General features: G+C 46.9%; 1 protein-coding gene across 1 annotated transcript in view; it reads right to left on the bottom strand.

Annotated features, from left to right (window-relative positions):
* The window catches only part of PLXNA2 (plexin A2), a 208,186-nt gene that overhangs the window by 32,932 nt on the left and 159,049 nt on the right, over positions 1-16,205 (bottom strand). Inside the window, exon 13 of the mRNA XM_079107853.1 lies at positions 841-992. Within this exon, the coding sequence (XP_078963979.1) occupies positions 841-992 (152 nt within the window). The remainder of the gene's footprint in view (positions 1-840; positions 993-16,205) is intronic.

The raw sequence follows: 16,205 nt of genomic DNA, 5'->3' as shown, positions 1-16,205 counted from the left end.
TTGGCTCTCAGGGGCCAAAGGGGAGGACCTGAGGCTGCAGCGGGGTGAGGCTAAGGGAGGGAAGCCCCTGCCCCAAACTGAAGCTCTTGTTATGCTCCAAGTAATACATGCGAAGCTGCATCCTCAGTGGGACCAGGGAGGCCTGACCCAACTTTGCATGACAAATCATGCAGAATGATCTGATGGCTCCCGCCCTTCTTCCTGTGGAGGGATAGCTTTCCTCCTGCCATCCTCTCATCCCCAGCTTCGTGCCCACCTCCTGCCCACCAACTCACAGCGGCCGCCACTGCCAAATGAACACCCCAAATTGGAACATATGTCACTCCTGGAGCCCCGGTCGCCTGTCCGCCACTACATGCCTATTTTCTAATTTCCAGCTGGCATTTCCCTTAGTGAAATAAATGAATTTGCTCCGGCGGAGGCCCTGCTCGGATTAAGCTGCTGTCAGAGCCCCATGCACCAAACAAATTGTTGCCCGCAGCACACCGTACAGGGTGCATTCCAATGGGGGCTGGCAGGAGGGGGCCTGGGGAGGCCAAGGAGGAGCCCCAGCTTGTTGGGAAACTGGCTCAGTCATGCCAGGGGGCAGGCATAGACTGAATGAAGGGCAGGATTGGTGCTGGGAGTCCGACTGCCGGAAGAGCCGGGGAAGAGGAAATCAAACAACAGCAGGCCTTCCGGGGGTGGAGGTGGGTAGGGTGCCCTGGGAGGGCTTCTGGGGCAGGTTGCCTGGCAGAAGGGGCCATGGGAGATGGATCCTGAAAAAGCTGCAGAGAAGGAAGAGGGAGAGTCTCCATCCTGAAGTGTTGATAGGAAATAGGCCAGCCAGGGCAGACTCACTGCTCAGCGATGATGTATTCCCCTGGGAGGGGCGTGCAGGGCACCCCAGCCACCTGCACGTGGTGAGCAATCTCGGAGAAGTCCAGGCCCAAGTTCACGCCATGGATGGTCACTCGAGTTCCTCCTTCGGGTGGTCCTGATACTGTCAAGATCTGCAGGAGGGAATTGGGATCAGTTAGCCTGGTCAGTCACAGGAATGGAGCAACAGCCCTTTCCCCTTCCCCTAGGCTGGTGGGGGGTGATATAGTATTTAAGGACTTTGACAGACACCTGGATTCTGGGTGAACTTTGTGTGTCTTTTACACTTTTAAGTTTATCTAGTATCCTGACATCATCTTCTTGCTTTGCACTAATTTCTTGGTTAAGACACCATTCAACTATTTATTTAAAAAAAAAAAAATCAGAAAGAATTCTGAACTCAAGGCAGAAAATAATTGTTTGAGATGTATCTCTAATGCACGAGTTGCCTGATTGTGATCAAGTCACATAATCTCTTCGAACTTCAATTCTTAGTTGCGGAGAGAGTATTATCACATCTACCAACCTTGCAGGGAGCTTGGGAACCCCAAACACAAGGTGTGCTGGGAGCATTTTATAAACCAGAAGGGTTTTGTGACTTTGACAGTGTTATTATTGCCACTCCTGTGTGCTGGACCCTGTGGGGGGTACAGTGATGAATACCATAGCATATTTGCCCTCAGGAAACTTATAGTCAGGGAGGATAAGATAACAAAGGCCCATAAATAACACTGATTCAGGGTCTACTGTGATAAGATAGAGAAGGAATGAGGTGGGAGCTCAGAAAGGGATGAGATTAGGTAGGGCTGTGGGGGAACCATCAAAGACCTGGTGTGCGTTTGCCATTGTTCTGAGAAAAAAATCCTATGATGCCTGTTAGGACCAAGAAGAAATAACTTTAGGATTTTCCAAATCTTTGCTGTTTTTCTGTTAGCAAGGGTCATTTATTCATTCCCTAACTCTGTCACCAAACGCTGAATGTCTCATTTTGCTTTGACCCAATAGGAAAAGTAATGGCAGAATCCATTTCTCCCAAGGGATAAACTTCTGTCTGGGAAGAGATCAGGCTCTTGGAAAAATGCAGTTCTTTTGAGACCCATCGAATCCCAGTGAATAAATTCATGCTTTGTGGTCCATAGTTACCTGAAGGAGGAAGAAATTAGAACTGACCTCAATTTCAGAACTGTAAGGGATTGCAGGGTATCATATTCTAAGATCTTTATTTTATACTGTGAAGGATGAGACCAGGAGAAGTTAGGGATGCGACCAAGGCCTCAAGCATAGTGTTCATACAGTCATATAAAAAAAATAAATCCAGTGTTCTTTTCATTGCATCATAAGAAAGGCAAGATATTAGGGGGAGGGGGAGAGGGAAAGGAACTTTTTCAAGACCAATAGACCTCTGGGACCCCCAGTTGCATCTCTGGGCACAACCACAGCTCTTGTGTCCTTGGACGGACTCCCACTTAACCCTGTATGTGGGTACAGTGTCTGGTGGGGCAGCTGAGTCAGTGCCTCGGGGCCAAGATAATAGGTAGGTATCGTGGGTGGCAATGTTTGTTGAAGCCTTCCTATCTCTCCTGGCTTTCCAAAGGAATGCTCCCCACTTCCTGCAATGGGAAACTCCTCAGCCACACATCCCCAGGTCACAGGGATCAGGGAAGGGGTGATGGGGATATGTGTAGGGGACAGGCCTCCTTCTCTGATTGCTGGCTGATGTGCTGTTCAGCCTCTGGGCTCTCAGGAGGTTGGCTGTGGAATTAGGACTTGAACTCAGCCTTCCTGACCTCTTCTCCTCCTCTGCAGGTCTTAGATGGTGCTGTCTCCTCCCTGACTTGCCAGGAAAGCCCTGAACATGTTCATCTGGGAGCAGGTTTTACCCAAGTCACCTTGTCTGTGCTCTGATTTTCTTTTCTTGGAATAAAATATTCCACCTTATGAATAAAACTAAGCAAGAAACATGAAATGAATTGCAGGAGATGTAGCCAAGGGGACTCAGAGGCATCTCTGTGTGGTGGGGGTTAGGGTGGGAGAAAGAAGAACATCTTGGAAAGGAAAGAGTTGGCATGAGGAACTGGAAGTCCCTGTAGTTCTTTCCCTGGGGACTCTAAAAATACCCAACAGTGATACATTCGGGCTGCTCCACTCTCCTTGGCAGCTTCGTCGGGGATCTGAGACTCCTGGGTCCTGGGTGATGGACCCTAGTCAATGAGAACAGGGAAGGGCTGCTTCCACTTCCCTGTGGCAGAGCACCAGTAGGAAAGAATTCGCTCTTAGCTCTGGTTCTCTTTGATCCACTTGAACTGAGTTTCGGTAGCCCCTCCATCTCCTCCCCCAGCCACCTGGATGACATGAACCCACCTAGCCAAGAGAACTGACAAAAGTGTGGCGATTGGTTCCTCTCTCCATCCTCCACTTTCATTTTTAAAAATACATTCTTTTGCTTGCTGCAGTTAATTACAACCTTTCAGAAAAACTGTGAAATGAAATCTTTCTGGAAAGCCTAAAAATATTTTTGTCTTGCAGGTAGCATGTGGGGGATTGCATTGTAGATTCACAGTGGCACTGGCAGGTTCAATAGGACAGCTTCCTTTTCCTGGTAAGTCACTGCAGTCTTTCCTTCCAACATCCAAGGGGCATGGTCAGACACGGTTTCTGGTGCTGGACTGCGGTAGAGTCAGTTTATTGGCACGGAAATGCACAGAAGCACCAGTCACCATATATTGCTTAGAAGAAGAAGACCCCTGACCCCATTTGCAAATTATTGACAAGTATGATCTTGGCATGAAGGTACATGTTACCGAGATGAGGTGTTCCAGTCCATCCTGCTGGATTCCAACTAGGAGAAACATTATCCACTGGGGTCATTATACCAGGTCCTTAAAGCTTGGAAAGTGTCTGGGGAAGTTGGGGTCTTCTTGAAAGTCTTCTTTCCAGGTTCTGTCCTATGCTGCCACCACCTGGGACAGGTGACAAGGGAGTTTGGAGGCAGGGGAAGCATCTAAGCAGCCTGGAGACTTACAAGGGATGTGGAGCTTGTAGTTTCCTTGCTTAAAGCAAAATCGTGTAAAAAATCTGGATTTCAAAACATAGATGAGGTGGTGATTATTTGATTTGCAAGAGGATTCCTAAGGTCTCCATTAGTGATGTCTTCCAAACCTATATCGTTGGCTCCGACCTCTCTCCTGAGCTCCACAGTCATAGATCCAATCATTACTGGACATCTCTACTTTCATATGGATGTCCCTCAGGCACCTCAAATTTCACCATGTCTAAAAATGAACTCTTAATTTTTCTTCTTCCCAACCCCAACCCAATTATCCTCCCAGATTCTCTTTCAAGGTTAATGGAATTACTGTGTACCAAGCCAGGAATCTTGTAAGCTTCTTCAACTGTCCCTTTGCCTCACTTACCACATATACCAAATAAGGTCCCCAGGACCTATCAGTTCTTACTTTCATGTGTCTTTGGAGTCTGTGTGTTCCAGAGTAGGTGTTAAGTAGGGCTCCATCGTCTCTCACCCAATCTAACCACAGGGTCTCCAAGCTTCTCCTTGTAAATCTCACTTCCTTTGGTTGCCAGGAGGAACACATACATACTTGATCAGGTGACTAAGTGCTTGCTGTAAGAACCCTCCATGGCTTTGACCATGGCCATGGCAAAGTCCCTCATTTCCTGGCCTGGCCTTTGTGGTCCTTCAGATTCTGGCCTCCTTCACTTTGCCAGCCACATCTTCCATTCTGTCATATGTCCTCCATGTCCTTCCAGAGATCAGTGACTCCTGTACATACAATGCACTTAAATCTCTGTGTCTTTGCATGTATTGTTTACGTTTCCCCAACTCTACAATCAGAGAGGATCAAGGTAGAAGTCTGTGCTCAGAGTGCAAAGGAAGAGAGGGAGGTATCCTACTGAAGATAGCCCCCCACCTAAGGCCCTCCAGGGGGCTGTGAATGAGGCTAAGGACCATGTCCGTGTGGCAACCATGGGGTAGCAAGACCTGGCATACTGCTATTCTCCTTTCTTAGAATATCTAGAGCACGGCCACAAAGGAGAGTTGTGGTGGGAAACACTTTACCAGAAAGGGAGGGAAGAGGACATTTCAGGACAAACCACCTCAGACCAGGCAGCTGCAGGGTCTCCAGCTCTTCTCCACAATAAGACTCTGCCCTGGGATTTATTTTTATTTTTAAAGCAGCATTAGATTGCAGGTCATGTGGGGCTGCACAAAACTCGGTTTCTCTTAGAACCAGACCTGGCCTTTCTGCATGGGTCTATAATGAGGTAAAAAGGTTGAGTCTCCAGCAATGGCTCACAGAACTCCAGTGAAGGTCTTCCAGATCTGAAAAGATCCCAGAGAGCTGTAGGGAAGGGCAAGAGGTGAGGGCAAGAGGGATGGTGGAGTTATGTAGAGTCCCTCATCCGTAGAAAATAAACTAAAATAAGGCTAGGATGTCAGGTAGGTCCATGTCACTTGGTTCCCAATTGCAGATGGCCCCTGTGCTGCTGGCTACTCTAGGGAGGGAAGAGAGACGATCTGATGTTCAGGTAGTGTCTGCAACAGGAAGACAGTGACCTCTGCAGTCAGGTAGACCTGAATGTGAATAGCAGCTCTGATACTTATGAGCTATTGTGACCTTGAATCTAATGTCCTCATCTGGAAATAGATAATACTGCTTGCCTCACAGGGGTGGTGTGAGGATTAAGTGAGATAACATTTGGAAATTCCCTAGTATGTTGGTTTTGAGAGCAGGTCTTGATGACTGCTAATTTCCTCCTGTATTTCCCCGCACCTATGACCTCCTAGAGAAGAAAAACACAGAATGCTGGAATCAGTGGGGAGCTTAGAGGTGATGAAGATCTTCCTACTGATCTGGAAGGCGAATGCATGGATCAGGAAGTTCATGGCAGAGATATGCTGGGGTGACCCGGGGTGGAAAGAGCTGCTCGCTGCTGATTGGAGAATGTCTGGGAGTTTCTTGCAGCCCAAGCTTAAGTAGTGATTGGGTGAGGTCAAGGGTAAGGTCTTGGCTTTGGCGGTTCTGAGCCCCACATGGAAAGATAGATATTCTGAGCCAGACATCACCCTTTTCCCATGATAAATTTGAAAGGACATTGGACCCTGTCCCAAAGGGTGTTCATTCTTTCCTGCCTTCCTGCTTACCATTTCTTCTTTCCCTGATCATTAACCATTGTGGTGTTTGTGCAGCATTTCACCATGTAAGCAATGAATTTTTTCAGAAAAGTGATTCTGATTGAGATACCCCAATCCCACACGCGTGATTTAAGTGTCTGTGTGTGTGTGTGTGTGTGTGTGTGTGTGTGTGTGTGTGTGTGTAGTCGGGAGCAGTGGAAAGAAGGGAAAAGGAGATGAAAAGAAGATCTTTAGCTATTGATTAATTTCAGCCTCATGCTTATCAACACATGTTGTACTGAGGTCCAAGTGAGATCTAGAAGTGCCGGGAGAGAACAGCCCAGAAGCAGCTGCTATGTCTGGGTTGGGGTGAAGGTTGTTGCTGAGGCTCTGCTCTGTGTTCTATGCTGATGCCACCTCTGTGCCCCTTTACTGTCTACCTGGGTGGCTCCCCAGACTCTGGCTCAGCCTTCTGATGTGTGCTACTTGGAGAGCTTAGCAGACCCCACATTTATAGGGTGTGCAGCCCATGTACATTTGACATACAGATCTCTCTGCTGGCCAGCATGACAAATGCTGCCCCTCCTGCCCAGCTCTGCTCAAAAGATGCCTGCATGAGACCTTCCCTCACTCCCACTGGCAGATGTTGCAACCCCATCTCCTTAGCTCTTACTGGCCTTTATGAACACCTCTAAGACAGCCATTGCCACATAAACTGTAACTGCTCATTGCCTGGAACTATCTTGGGACAGGGACTATCTCGCTTTTCTTAGCAATCTAATACGTAGCACACTGTCTGGCATAGAGCAACCATCAGTCAATATTCCCAATATTCCCAATTCTCTGTTACTGGGGAACACTGGTCTCAATCAGATTCTAGAACAAACTGCATTCTTTCATGATGCGTGGAAGAGTAGAGGTGCCTAAGAGTTGCTTGGGAGTAATGAAGTATTTGAACTTTGCAATCACTAGGAAGTTTTGCCTGCAATCTCCCTTGCTTTAATTTAAGCCAACTTCGGGTTTGATTTCTTATCAAATGGAGGACTGAACAGCTGCCTCCTCATTACACATCTTTCAAACACTGAAGACAGCAATTAAGCTACCCTTGGCCTTTGCTTTTGGAGTTCTGTTAGCCTTTCCTCTGAAGATATTATTTTCTAAACCCTTTGATCATTTTGGATGCTTTTCTCTGGACTCTTGAATTTCCAGGCATTCTGGGTGTAGTGACCCAAACCAGGCTGGTGGCTTGAGCAAGTGCCTGATTGATTAATGTGCACTATGGAAAGCCTGTGAAGATGGCTTCTCTCTGCTTGCCACACACACACATCATTAACCAGGCTGGGCAAAACCCAATGGAGGGTAAACCCTTGGTACCTTTCCTATGTTTTGATTTGGTTTTCTCCCAAAGGCACCTTTCACTTAGTTTTCTCTTCCCTAAAGAAAACTGTATTTGCATTTTAATGGGGTTTTAAGTTGCCTTATTGTCTTGCCGTAAGGGTATTGGCATTTTGGTTGTAGAATAAAAAGTTTGTCTATTTTTTGCCCAATGCAGAAGGAAAGTATAGAGAACAGTTTAGGGCTCATTCTAGCAGCTCGAAATCCTGTCCCAGAAACAGTCCCGGACACATATAAAGGAGGCCAGTCCAAGTCCTGGCCATGCATTTGCTGATTGGCTCATCTTAGGCCAGGAAGATTAGGCCAATAGGAAGTGGGAGCAGGCTGACAATGTGTAGGCCACAGTACATGGGCTGATGGTAGAGGGCTCAATGGGAGATTGCTGTCTCTTGCCGAGGCCCTCTTAAAGCTTCCAGGAACCCCTGATTTGGGGAGCCATTTCTCCACCTGCTCAGACCCTACCTTAACAGCAGCACAGGCCGACTGAGCCCTGGCTAGTGCCCGTGGGGTACCCCGGCCAAATCTGCATTCCTGCCAGACTCTGTCATGTTTATTTTCCTCCGTGGGTGCCGTGACCTGGAAAGCAGCCGCCGTGATGCTGCATCCGCCTCGTTCTTGCAGCCACTAATTGAACAGTTCGGCGGGAACTGTGCCACAAAGCCGCCCAAGGGCGAGAGCAGATGCAGCCGATTAATTACAGCTGGGGAGATTCGAAGGGCTGCACCAGGGAGCAGGGCAGGAGGCGCTGGGAGCCCAGGGGCTTGGCAGCCTGCTCAGAGCGTGCTGGGCTCACTGCACAGGGATGGCCGCTCCTGGGTTCAGACTCAGGCGGGGACTCAGGCAGAGCCTTAGAGGGGCAGAGTGGGGGCCTCCTTCAGAGAAGGGCCTTGAAGGGTCAGAGGAACTTGGTGAGAGCTTCACAAAGCTCAGCTCGCATACCAGAGACCCGTCTTCCTTGGGGTGTCTCGGGACCCAGTGATAGTGGGAGAGACGATGGTCACAGGACGTTGATTCCAGTTTACTGAAGAGCTTTCTGATAATGAGGCCTGTCTTTTATTTTTCTATTTATTAAATGTTCATAATGAGTCAGGAATTGGGCCGGGGGCTCTATCTATTGGATCCCACTTAGAGCTCAAAACATGTTATGCGAGCAACACTAATATCATCCTCATCTCAACCCTGGGGGACTGGGTCCCAGGGAGGTTCAGGCTGCACACTGGGTGGCAGATGCAGCCAGGTCTTTCCAACCTGTGCTTTTAGCCTCTATGGAGCTCTGTCTGAACTGACCATCCTCCTATTACGGGAGAGGCAACATGTCACTGGTCACCAGCCCTCATGCTCCAGCCTGCTTGTCGTCTCCCTCTGCTCAGCTTCTGGCCCCTTTCCCTTGGCTAAGGCCATAGCTCATGCTTTCTGAGAAGCCCTGGAGTTGGCTTTGTTGGTCACCATCTTTTCTCCTGTCACCTCTTGGAGTCTCTGTGTCCATCTTCCCTCCTCTCTGCCCCTCCCTGCAGCAAAGGTCCACACTTGCCTCTTGGCCTTGACCCCTTGTCATTTCTCCCTGTGCAACTTCCCCAGATGATGCTGGACATGGGGACTTTTGTTTTTTTCCTATCTCTGCAGTTGGCCTGGTCAAGATCATGGTGCTGGTTCCTTTCTCTCCTCTGGCTCTGTAGATGTAGAATTCTATTTGTCCAAGTGAGCTCAGACAAGGATAATAACCAGGTCAAATGTGGGGGTTCAGAGTCAAGTAGCTGAGGGTTCAATCCTAGCTGTTCGTTTACTAGCAATGCAATTTTAAGAAAGTTATCATGCCTCAGAGCACCTCAGTTTCCTCATCTGTTATATGGGGCTAATGATAACATCGTCTACCTTATAAAGTTATGAGGTCTGAAGAAGATGACATGTGAGGTGGAGGTGGAGGTTAGCTTTCAGTGAATCTTAGCAATTATTTTTCTCATGACCAAGACATGTAGGAAGATAACCAGATGTGGTGGTGCAGCCTATAATCACAGCAGCTCAGAAGGCTGAGGCAGGAGAATCATAAGTTCAAGGCCAGTGTAAGTAACTTAGTGAGATGATGCTGTCTTGAAATAAAAAAAAAAAGAAAGAAAAAAAGAAAAGGGGCTGGGATGTGGCTCAGTGTTTCAGTGCCTCTGAGGTTCAATAAGAAAAAAAAAAAAAAGAAAAAGAAATCTAGGCATAAACCAGGCTAGCTGAGGTCTGGAGGAAAGTGGCTTAGATTTTAAGAGTGTCCCATGCAGGTGGAACCTCTGGGCATTGCTATTGGTGGGGACTCCAGGCAGGTACAGACAGCAGGGCTTGAGGCTGTTGGCTGTCTATGTGACCTGTGCAGCCCTCCCCATTGTCTCTGCAGGATGTCACACTCTGGGGGTTTGTAAGAGGAGACAGGAGAGATTGACATCAGAGCTGCCAGGTGGGGAGGGATGTGTCTAGGAAAGACACTTCAGGACGACCTCAGCCCCAACAGTAGTATCTCCAGTTCCAGGATGACCTTGGTCTCCTGTCCCTAGCTGATGCTAACCGTCTGTATTAGATGCTCCTGTGTCTAGGGTGGGGTTTCAGGAGCAGCCAGAGAGGACGCACCCTAATGTGTAGCCTACTCATCCTTTCCTTCCTTATCCTGTCACTTAGTGTTTTCCTGACTTCAGAGAGTGCTGATGCCACCTGCATGTTTGCAAGTTTCCATCCCATCCTGGCTCCCAAAGACACCTGGACATTGCATCCAAGGCAGCAAACGGTCACATTCTTTTCAAACTTGTGCCTGTGTGTGCATGTGAGTGCATGTGTGTGCATGTGCATGGGTGCTTATGTGTGCGTGTGTGAGTGCAGTCTTCAGGGCAGGCTAGGGCCCAGTTGATGAGCTCTGCAGGAGTCTGTAGCACCAGCAGCACCAGCTCTCCTGCTTGGCGTGAATCCTTGCTGGCTCTGTCTTAGCTGATAGTACATTCAAAACCTAATTGTTATCTCAGCAGAGTAACTCCATTATTCATCCTGACACCATCCCCCGTTAGCTGTTTGTTGCAGTGATGTTATATTAATGAGGCCTGCAAATAAATGAACAGGAGATCAGAGTGCTGGCTTGTTTCTCAGGAAAGCTGACTGACTTTATTTTTTTGTTGAGAACTTTGCAGCGAGTGACTCTGGCCCTGGGCAAGTGGCTTTTGACTTTTCCTGCAGAGATCTGGTGCAGGCTTACGGATAAATACTTGTAAATGTCCCAGCTTCCTGAATAGTTTCATGAATGCATTTGCATCTGAGAGAATCCAGGAAAAAACAATCTCCTTTAAATTATTTGGGCAACATGGAGAGCAGGAGGCAGCAGGAGAGAAGGATCATCTCGAACCATTATTGCATCAAAAATTATTTCTGCTTAGTTTTGGAGGGCAGCGTACATTGTTTTCTACAATAGATTTTCTTTCCCAGATACATGCACCTAAGATAATGTTAGAGAATTTATATTCCCTAAGCATGGACTAGTGAGGTTGGGGAAGTTATGGAAGTTGAAAAACTGATAAAGTAAAATTTACACAATGGTCAATGAAGAGACAGCTGAAAAACCTTATACCCCTCCTGTTTGGCATCAGTGCATCCTTAGTGGATGACACAGCAGGTGGCTTCAGGGACACACACAGGAACATTCTTTCACATCTTAAGGGTGATAAGTTCCTGGCCACTCCCTGAGGCCCCAACTCAGGGATTTGTCCCTGTCTCTGTCCCACTGTGCCTTTGCTCCACTTGATGCTCTGGCCTGCAGGTGGGCACTTTAGTCCTCTTCATGGGCACTCCTATCTCTCTGGGAGGAGATGCTTGAGAGCTCAAGCCCTAGGGCAGGGACTCCAGTCTTCAATTTAACCATTGTTGCATTGGTGGGCAAAGACCAAAACCAACAGCATCAAGTCTGGAGGCTTCACGCAACATCTGGGGTAGGCATTAAAGAAATGCCAATGCCCAACAGGCAAAACATGACTGCCTTAAGCTCAAATGCATCCCCAGATTCCCTTGTTGTTTTCCTTCACTCATAGGGGTAAGTATGGATTTAATTATGCTTAGGAAGTAAGGCAAAATTTACTTTAAGTTTCAATACAAAGGTGGTCGATGTCCCCAGTTTATCTGGCATCTCTTGGTATCTGCCTAGAGGATTCTGATACTGGACATAGGTATTTTTGGTATACTTGGGTTAGGATCAGATGGGGGATACAGGTCTACCCCTATGACCAAAGGAGGTGGCATGGTGTGTGTGTGTGGGGGGGTCTGCTTTCTGCTGTCAGAAGTCCCTGGTTTTTATCCCTGTTTTGTCACTAACCTGATGTGTGACTTTGGGCAAATTATTTACTTCCTCAAGCACTGTTTTCCCCACTCTTAAGATAATTATAGTCATCTTGTTGGATTTTTTTTTTTTTTTTTTTTTTTTTTTTTTTTTTTTTGAGTTAGTAAGCAAACAGTACTGAGCCTGGCACTTGGTAGAACCTTGTTAAATAAATGCTATTATCATTTCTTTCAGCACTGGAGATTGAACCCAGGAGCACTCTACATTAAGCTATATCCCCAGGCCTTTTTTAAATTTCTTTTTTTTTTTTTTTCCTTTTGAGACAGGGTCTCACTAAACTGCCAAGACTGGCCTTCAACTTGAAATCCTGCCTCAACCTCCCAAATTGCTGGGAGTACAGGCATGTGCCACTGTATTGACTTGAAAAACTGTTTATATTAAGAGCTCTAGAATTAGGAATTGGTTAGCCTGTTCATGTCCCTGGTCTGAGGTGGTATCCTCATTAGCTGTACAGACCCATGTCCCTACTGCAATCCTCATTCTGTACAGGAGACATCTGCCAAGGGTGTAGATTAGAAGTTTCTGTCTTAGGCTCTTTGGAGAAAGCAGAGTGGCCTACAGAGCAGGAAGCTTCCAGCCTCTTCCAGGTGACCAGTGTTCAAGGATGGGCTGGGGCTACATTGGGAGAGGTTGCATCCCCCTGCTATCCAACCCAGGACTTCCTGATCCCCATGACAAGCTCCAACCCCAATTCCAATCTGATTGGCTCTGGTCTTTGCTGACCATTGCAATGATGCCTAAAGTGAAGGCTGGAGTCCCTGGCCTGGGGTCTGACCTCTCAAGCATCCCCACCTTTGGGAGAGTCCAGTGGAGAGAACCTGGGTGGTGCCCACCTGCCAGCACATGCATGGCATATAGTCGTCATTAATCCAATATTGATTTATGATTGAATTAATTTCTTTGGAACTGTGGCATCTCCTCTCCTTTTTTTCAGAATTCTTACTCTTATGGATTGAATTTTGTCCTTCTCTCCAATTCATATGTTGAGCCCCAACTCCCAGGATTCAAAATGCGACCTTATTTGGAGACAGAGGTTTTATAGAGGCAATCTTGTTAAAACAAGATCATTAGAGTAGGTCTTAATCCAATCTGATTTGTGTCCTTATTCTAAAAAATGTTTTAGGAGATAGATGCATGTCCACAGAGAATGTCATCTGAACATCGAAATAGAAGTCTGGGTGATGCTCCCATAAGCCAAAGAAGGCCAAAGATTGCCAACAAAGCACTAGAAGCCAGGAGACGCCTGGGACAGATTCTCTTCCCGAGCCCTCAGAGAGAACCAGTCCTGTCCACTCCTTGATATTGGACTTCTAGATTCTAGATATCTGAGAAAATATATATCTGTGGTTTAAGCCAATTCGTTTGTGATGCTTTGTTATGGCCATCCAAGGAAACCAGTACTCAGTAGAGACCAGAATGGAGACCTATATCAAATTAGCTCTGAAGCCCTTCACCTTCCCTAAGTTTGTTTGCATCAGAACATATTCAATCTCCTTTTCCTTTCTGCTGGATTCTGCCCATTCCTGGCTTCTTGGGAAATGATTTCTCTGGGTCCTCCTTTCCAGCGGGCAGGTCATAATATTCTCCTCTTTGAGGTCCCAGCAAGTCCTGAGGCCCAGGTTGGGGAGCACAGAAATACCGTGGGCCAGGCATCTCATAGACTTACCAGTCCTTTGCACATCTCCTGTTCCTGGGAGTGAACAGGTGACACATGCACAGATGCCCGGATGACAGCTGGAAATGGGAGCAGCCTGGGATGCCTCCCACAGGGGACAGCATCATTATCACACCATGAGCCGGCTGAGAAGGAGCAGACGGTGAGTCCTGAGGGGGTCCTAACCTGAGCTTTATGCAAACTGGGAAATTCAATAGGCTGTACAACTTGTCCTACATGACGCTGCCATAAAGGATGGGTCTCTAGGGGTGGGCTTGGTTGCCATGGAGACGGTAGGGTAAGGAGGGGTTAAGGAAGAACACAGCTGTTCATCTAACTGTGCGTGAGCCCACTCCTTTTCCTGAAGTAGAGCTTCTTTGAGGTCATCTCATTTATTTCTCTGCTGTCAGGCAAGATGGCAGCCATTTCAGCTCCCATTTAGTGCCAGGATTGGAAATTCCACCACTCCTAACAGCCGTCACAAGCCACCATGGAATCCTTCTCTTTTTACCCCTCTGAGAAGATCTTTGTAGCGAGTGGCTTCTATTTACTGCACAGAAAGTACTTGCACTGAGGAGGGTACCCATTCTGCAGACAGGGACTAGTGACAAGGAGTTATGCATAAAATTGTATGAACCTCGTAGAATCTGGGCATTGGCAGGTTTTAAAAAAAGATCTATGCCAGTGTGAGGGGATTAGCCAAGAAAGCTGAAGAAAAGAAAATGTGCTGATTCCTCTTCAAGGTTACTTTTAACAAATGATTATTTTTGCCAAACATGCCACAGAAATCAGACCTTGTCTTTCCTGGGTGTATTCTAACGGGGGGCATATGAAGTTGATTTTCTGCATTACGGGTGATGGGAACTTTGATCTCTTACTCACCATGGAGTCTACCTGATTTTTTCGCCCTGAGGTTACTTTTGTTGTCGTTGTAATTAATAAGCATCTTATGGGAGGATAGGGAGGATAACTTAAGACCATGCAAATACCCTGTTTCTCTTCTGACTTTCATCCATTAATTTTGGATTGCCCATTCTTGCCTGAAACAATTAATTACTGTGAACTTTGCAAATGATAATTTTTTGTGGGGGGATACCAGGGATTGAACCCAGGATTGCTTGACTACTGAGCCATCCCCAGTTCTTTTTATTTTTTATTTTGAGACAGGGTCTTCCTAAGTTGCTTAGGGCCCTCCCTAAATTGAGACTGGCTTTGAACTTGCCATCCTCCTGCCTCAGCCTCCCTAGCAGCTGGGATCATAGGTACACACCACCACACCCTGATGGAAATGATGATTTTTTAAATTTCCATATTCTTTCCATATTCATTAGTTGAAATTAAACAAGGGCTCCCCCTTCACCGTTTGTCAAATGTCAGTAAAGACCATGGATTCTTATTTTATTCTGTTGGAGAAGACCATGATTATCATTTTTTTCCTTGCTCAGATTGCTCCAAATTTGACCACTGGGATCCCCCCTTCAAGTTGACTTTGAAGCCCTTTTAATATGTACCCCACTTTTTCTTTTTTAGTACTTCTTGCCAAGAAAAAAAGTAATAACTTGAATTTAATCATGAGGAAGCATCAGTCATATCCAAATCAAAGGACACTCTACAAAATGACGGACCTGTACTCTTCATGCCCTTCAATGGCATGAAGGACAAAGAAAGACTTCAGATCAAATGACTAAGGAGACATGACAATGGGATGTCACACAGGCTCCTGGATTAGATCCAAGCTTAAATTCTGGACCAGAAAAAAGATACTACTGGAACAATTGGCAAAATGTTAATAAAGCATGTATATGAAATGGTCTCATTGAACCAATGTTAATTTTCTGATTTTGATAATTATACTATGGTTATGTAAGATGTTAACTTTGAAAAATCTGGATGAAGGGTATATGAAACTTCTTTGTGCTATTTTTGTACCTTTTTATAAATTTAAAATTATTTCAAAAATGGAAAGTTAAAGAAACAAAATGACTTTTATAGGGAGAGGAGGGTCAGGTGGGGGTAGGAGATACAAAATGAAGGAAAATATGACAGATAATAGTGAATAAATTGTTCTGGGCCTGGATTCTTCCTACCACAAGTCCTGTCCAGAGTGATGGCCCCTGAGTGGCTTGGAACACAGCATGGATATGTTTCTTCCCAGAGATGCTCTTTCATTTCTCAACAGCCTCAACACAAAAATCACCAACAGGAGTCTTGGGGCCTCCGACTCCTGCCGATATGTTCACTGGGAAAAATCAATTACAGCCTAATTACCTCAGGGGGTTAATTAGCTTCCTGTAACTTGGGTGTCCTCTGTGAACGGAGCAGCCTGTCAGTCCTCGGTCAGTGAGCAGGGGTGGCTGAGGCAAGGCCCCTCCAGGGAGCAGCCTGTCTTGGGGCTGGGAACGGGCCCCAGCCAGTCTGGGAAGGGAGCAGACAGACAACCAGCCTGGGGCAGTCACCAGGGCTGGCAGAGGTGGGTGGTGCCGAGGCCGATGGACTTGAGTCCCCACTAATTTAAGCTCCTCTACACCACAGGTGCTGACGGGGCCGAGCTGACAACTGCAGTAGAAAGAAGAATTACAGAACGGACCAAGTTCTCAGGCCAGCAGCTGCTGGAAATCACTGGAATCAGGGAGAAGGCACGAAGCCCTGAGCAGCTCAGGAAACTCTGTCTGAGGACAGAGACCAGGCACCACCAGCAGCTCCCGTGAACACACTTCCAGAGGCATAAATACACAGGGGAAAGTCAGCAGTCACAATCGCTGGCCACATCTGAGAGTAAAATGGGATCAAAGCAGCCCACTCTTGGAGGGGCA

The sequence above is a fragment of the Sciurus vulgaris genome (assembly GCF_902686455.1).
Source record: "Sciurus vulgaris genome assembly, chromosome: 12".
NCBI classification, from domain to species: Eukaryota; Metazoa; Chordata; class Mammalia; order Rodentia; family Sciuridae; genus Sciurus; species Sciurus vulgaris.
The sequence above is the reverse complement of the archived record's forward strand: the minus strand, read 5'-3'. Positions and strand labels throughout refer to the sequence as shown.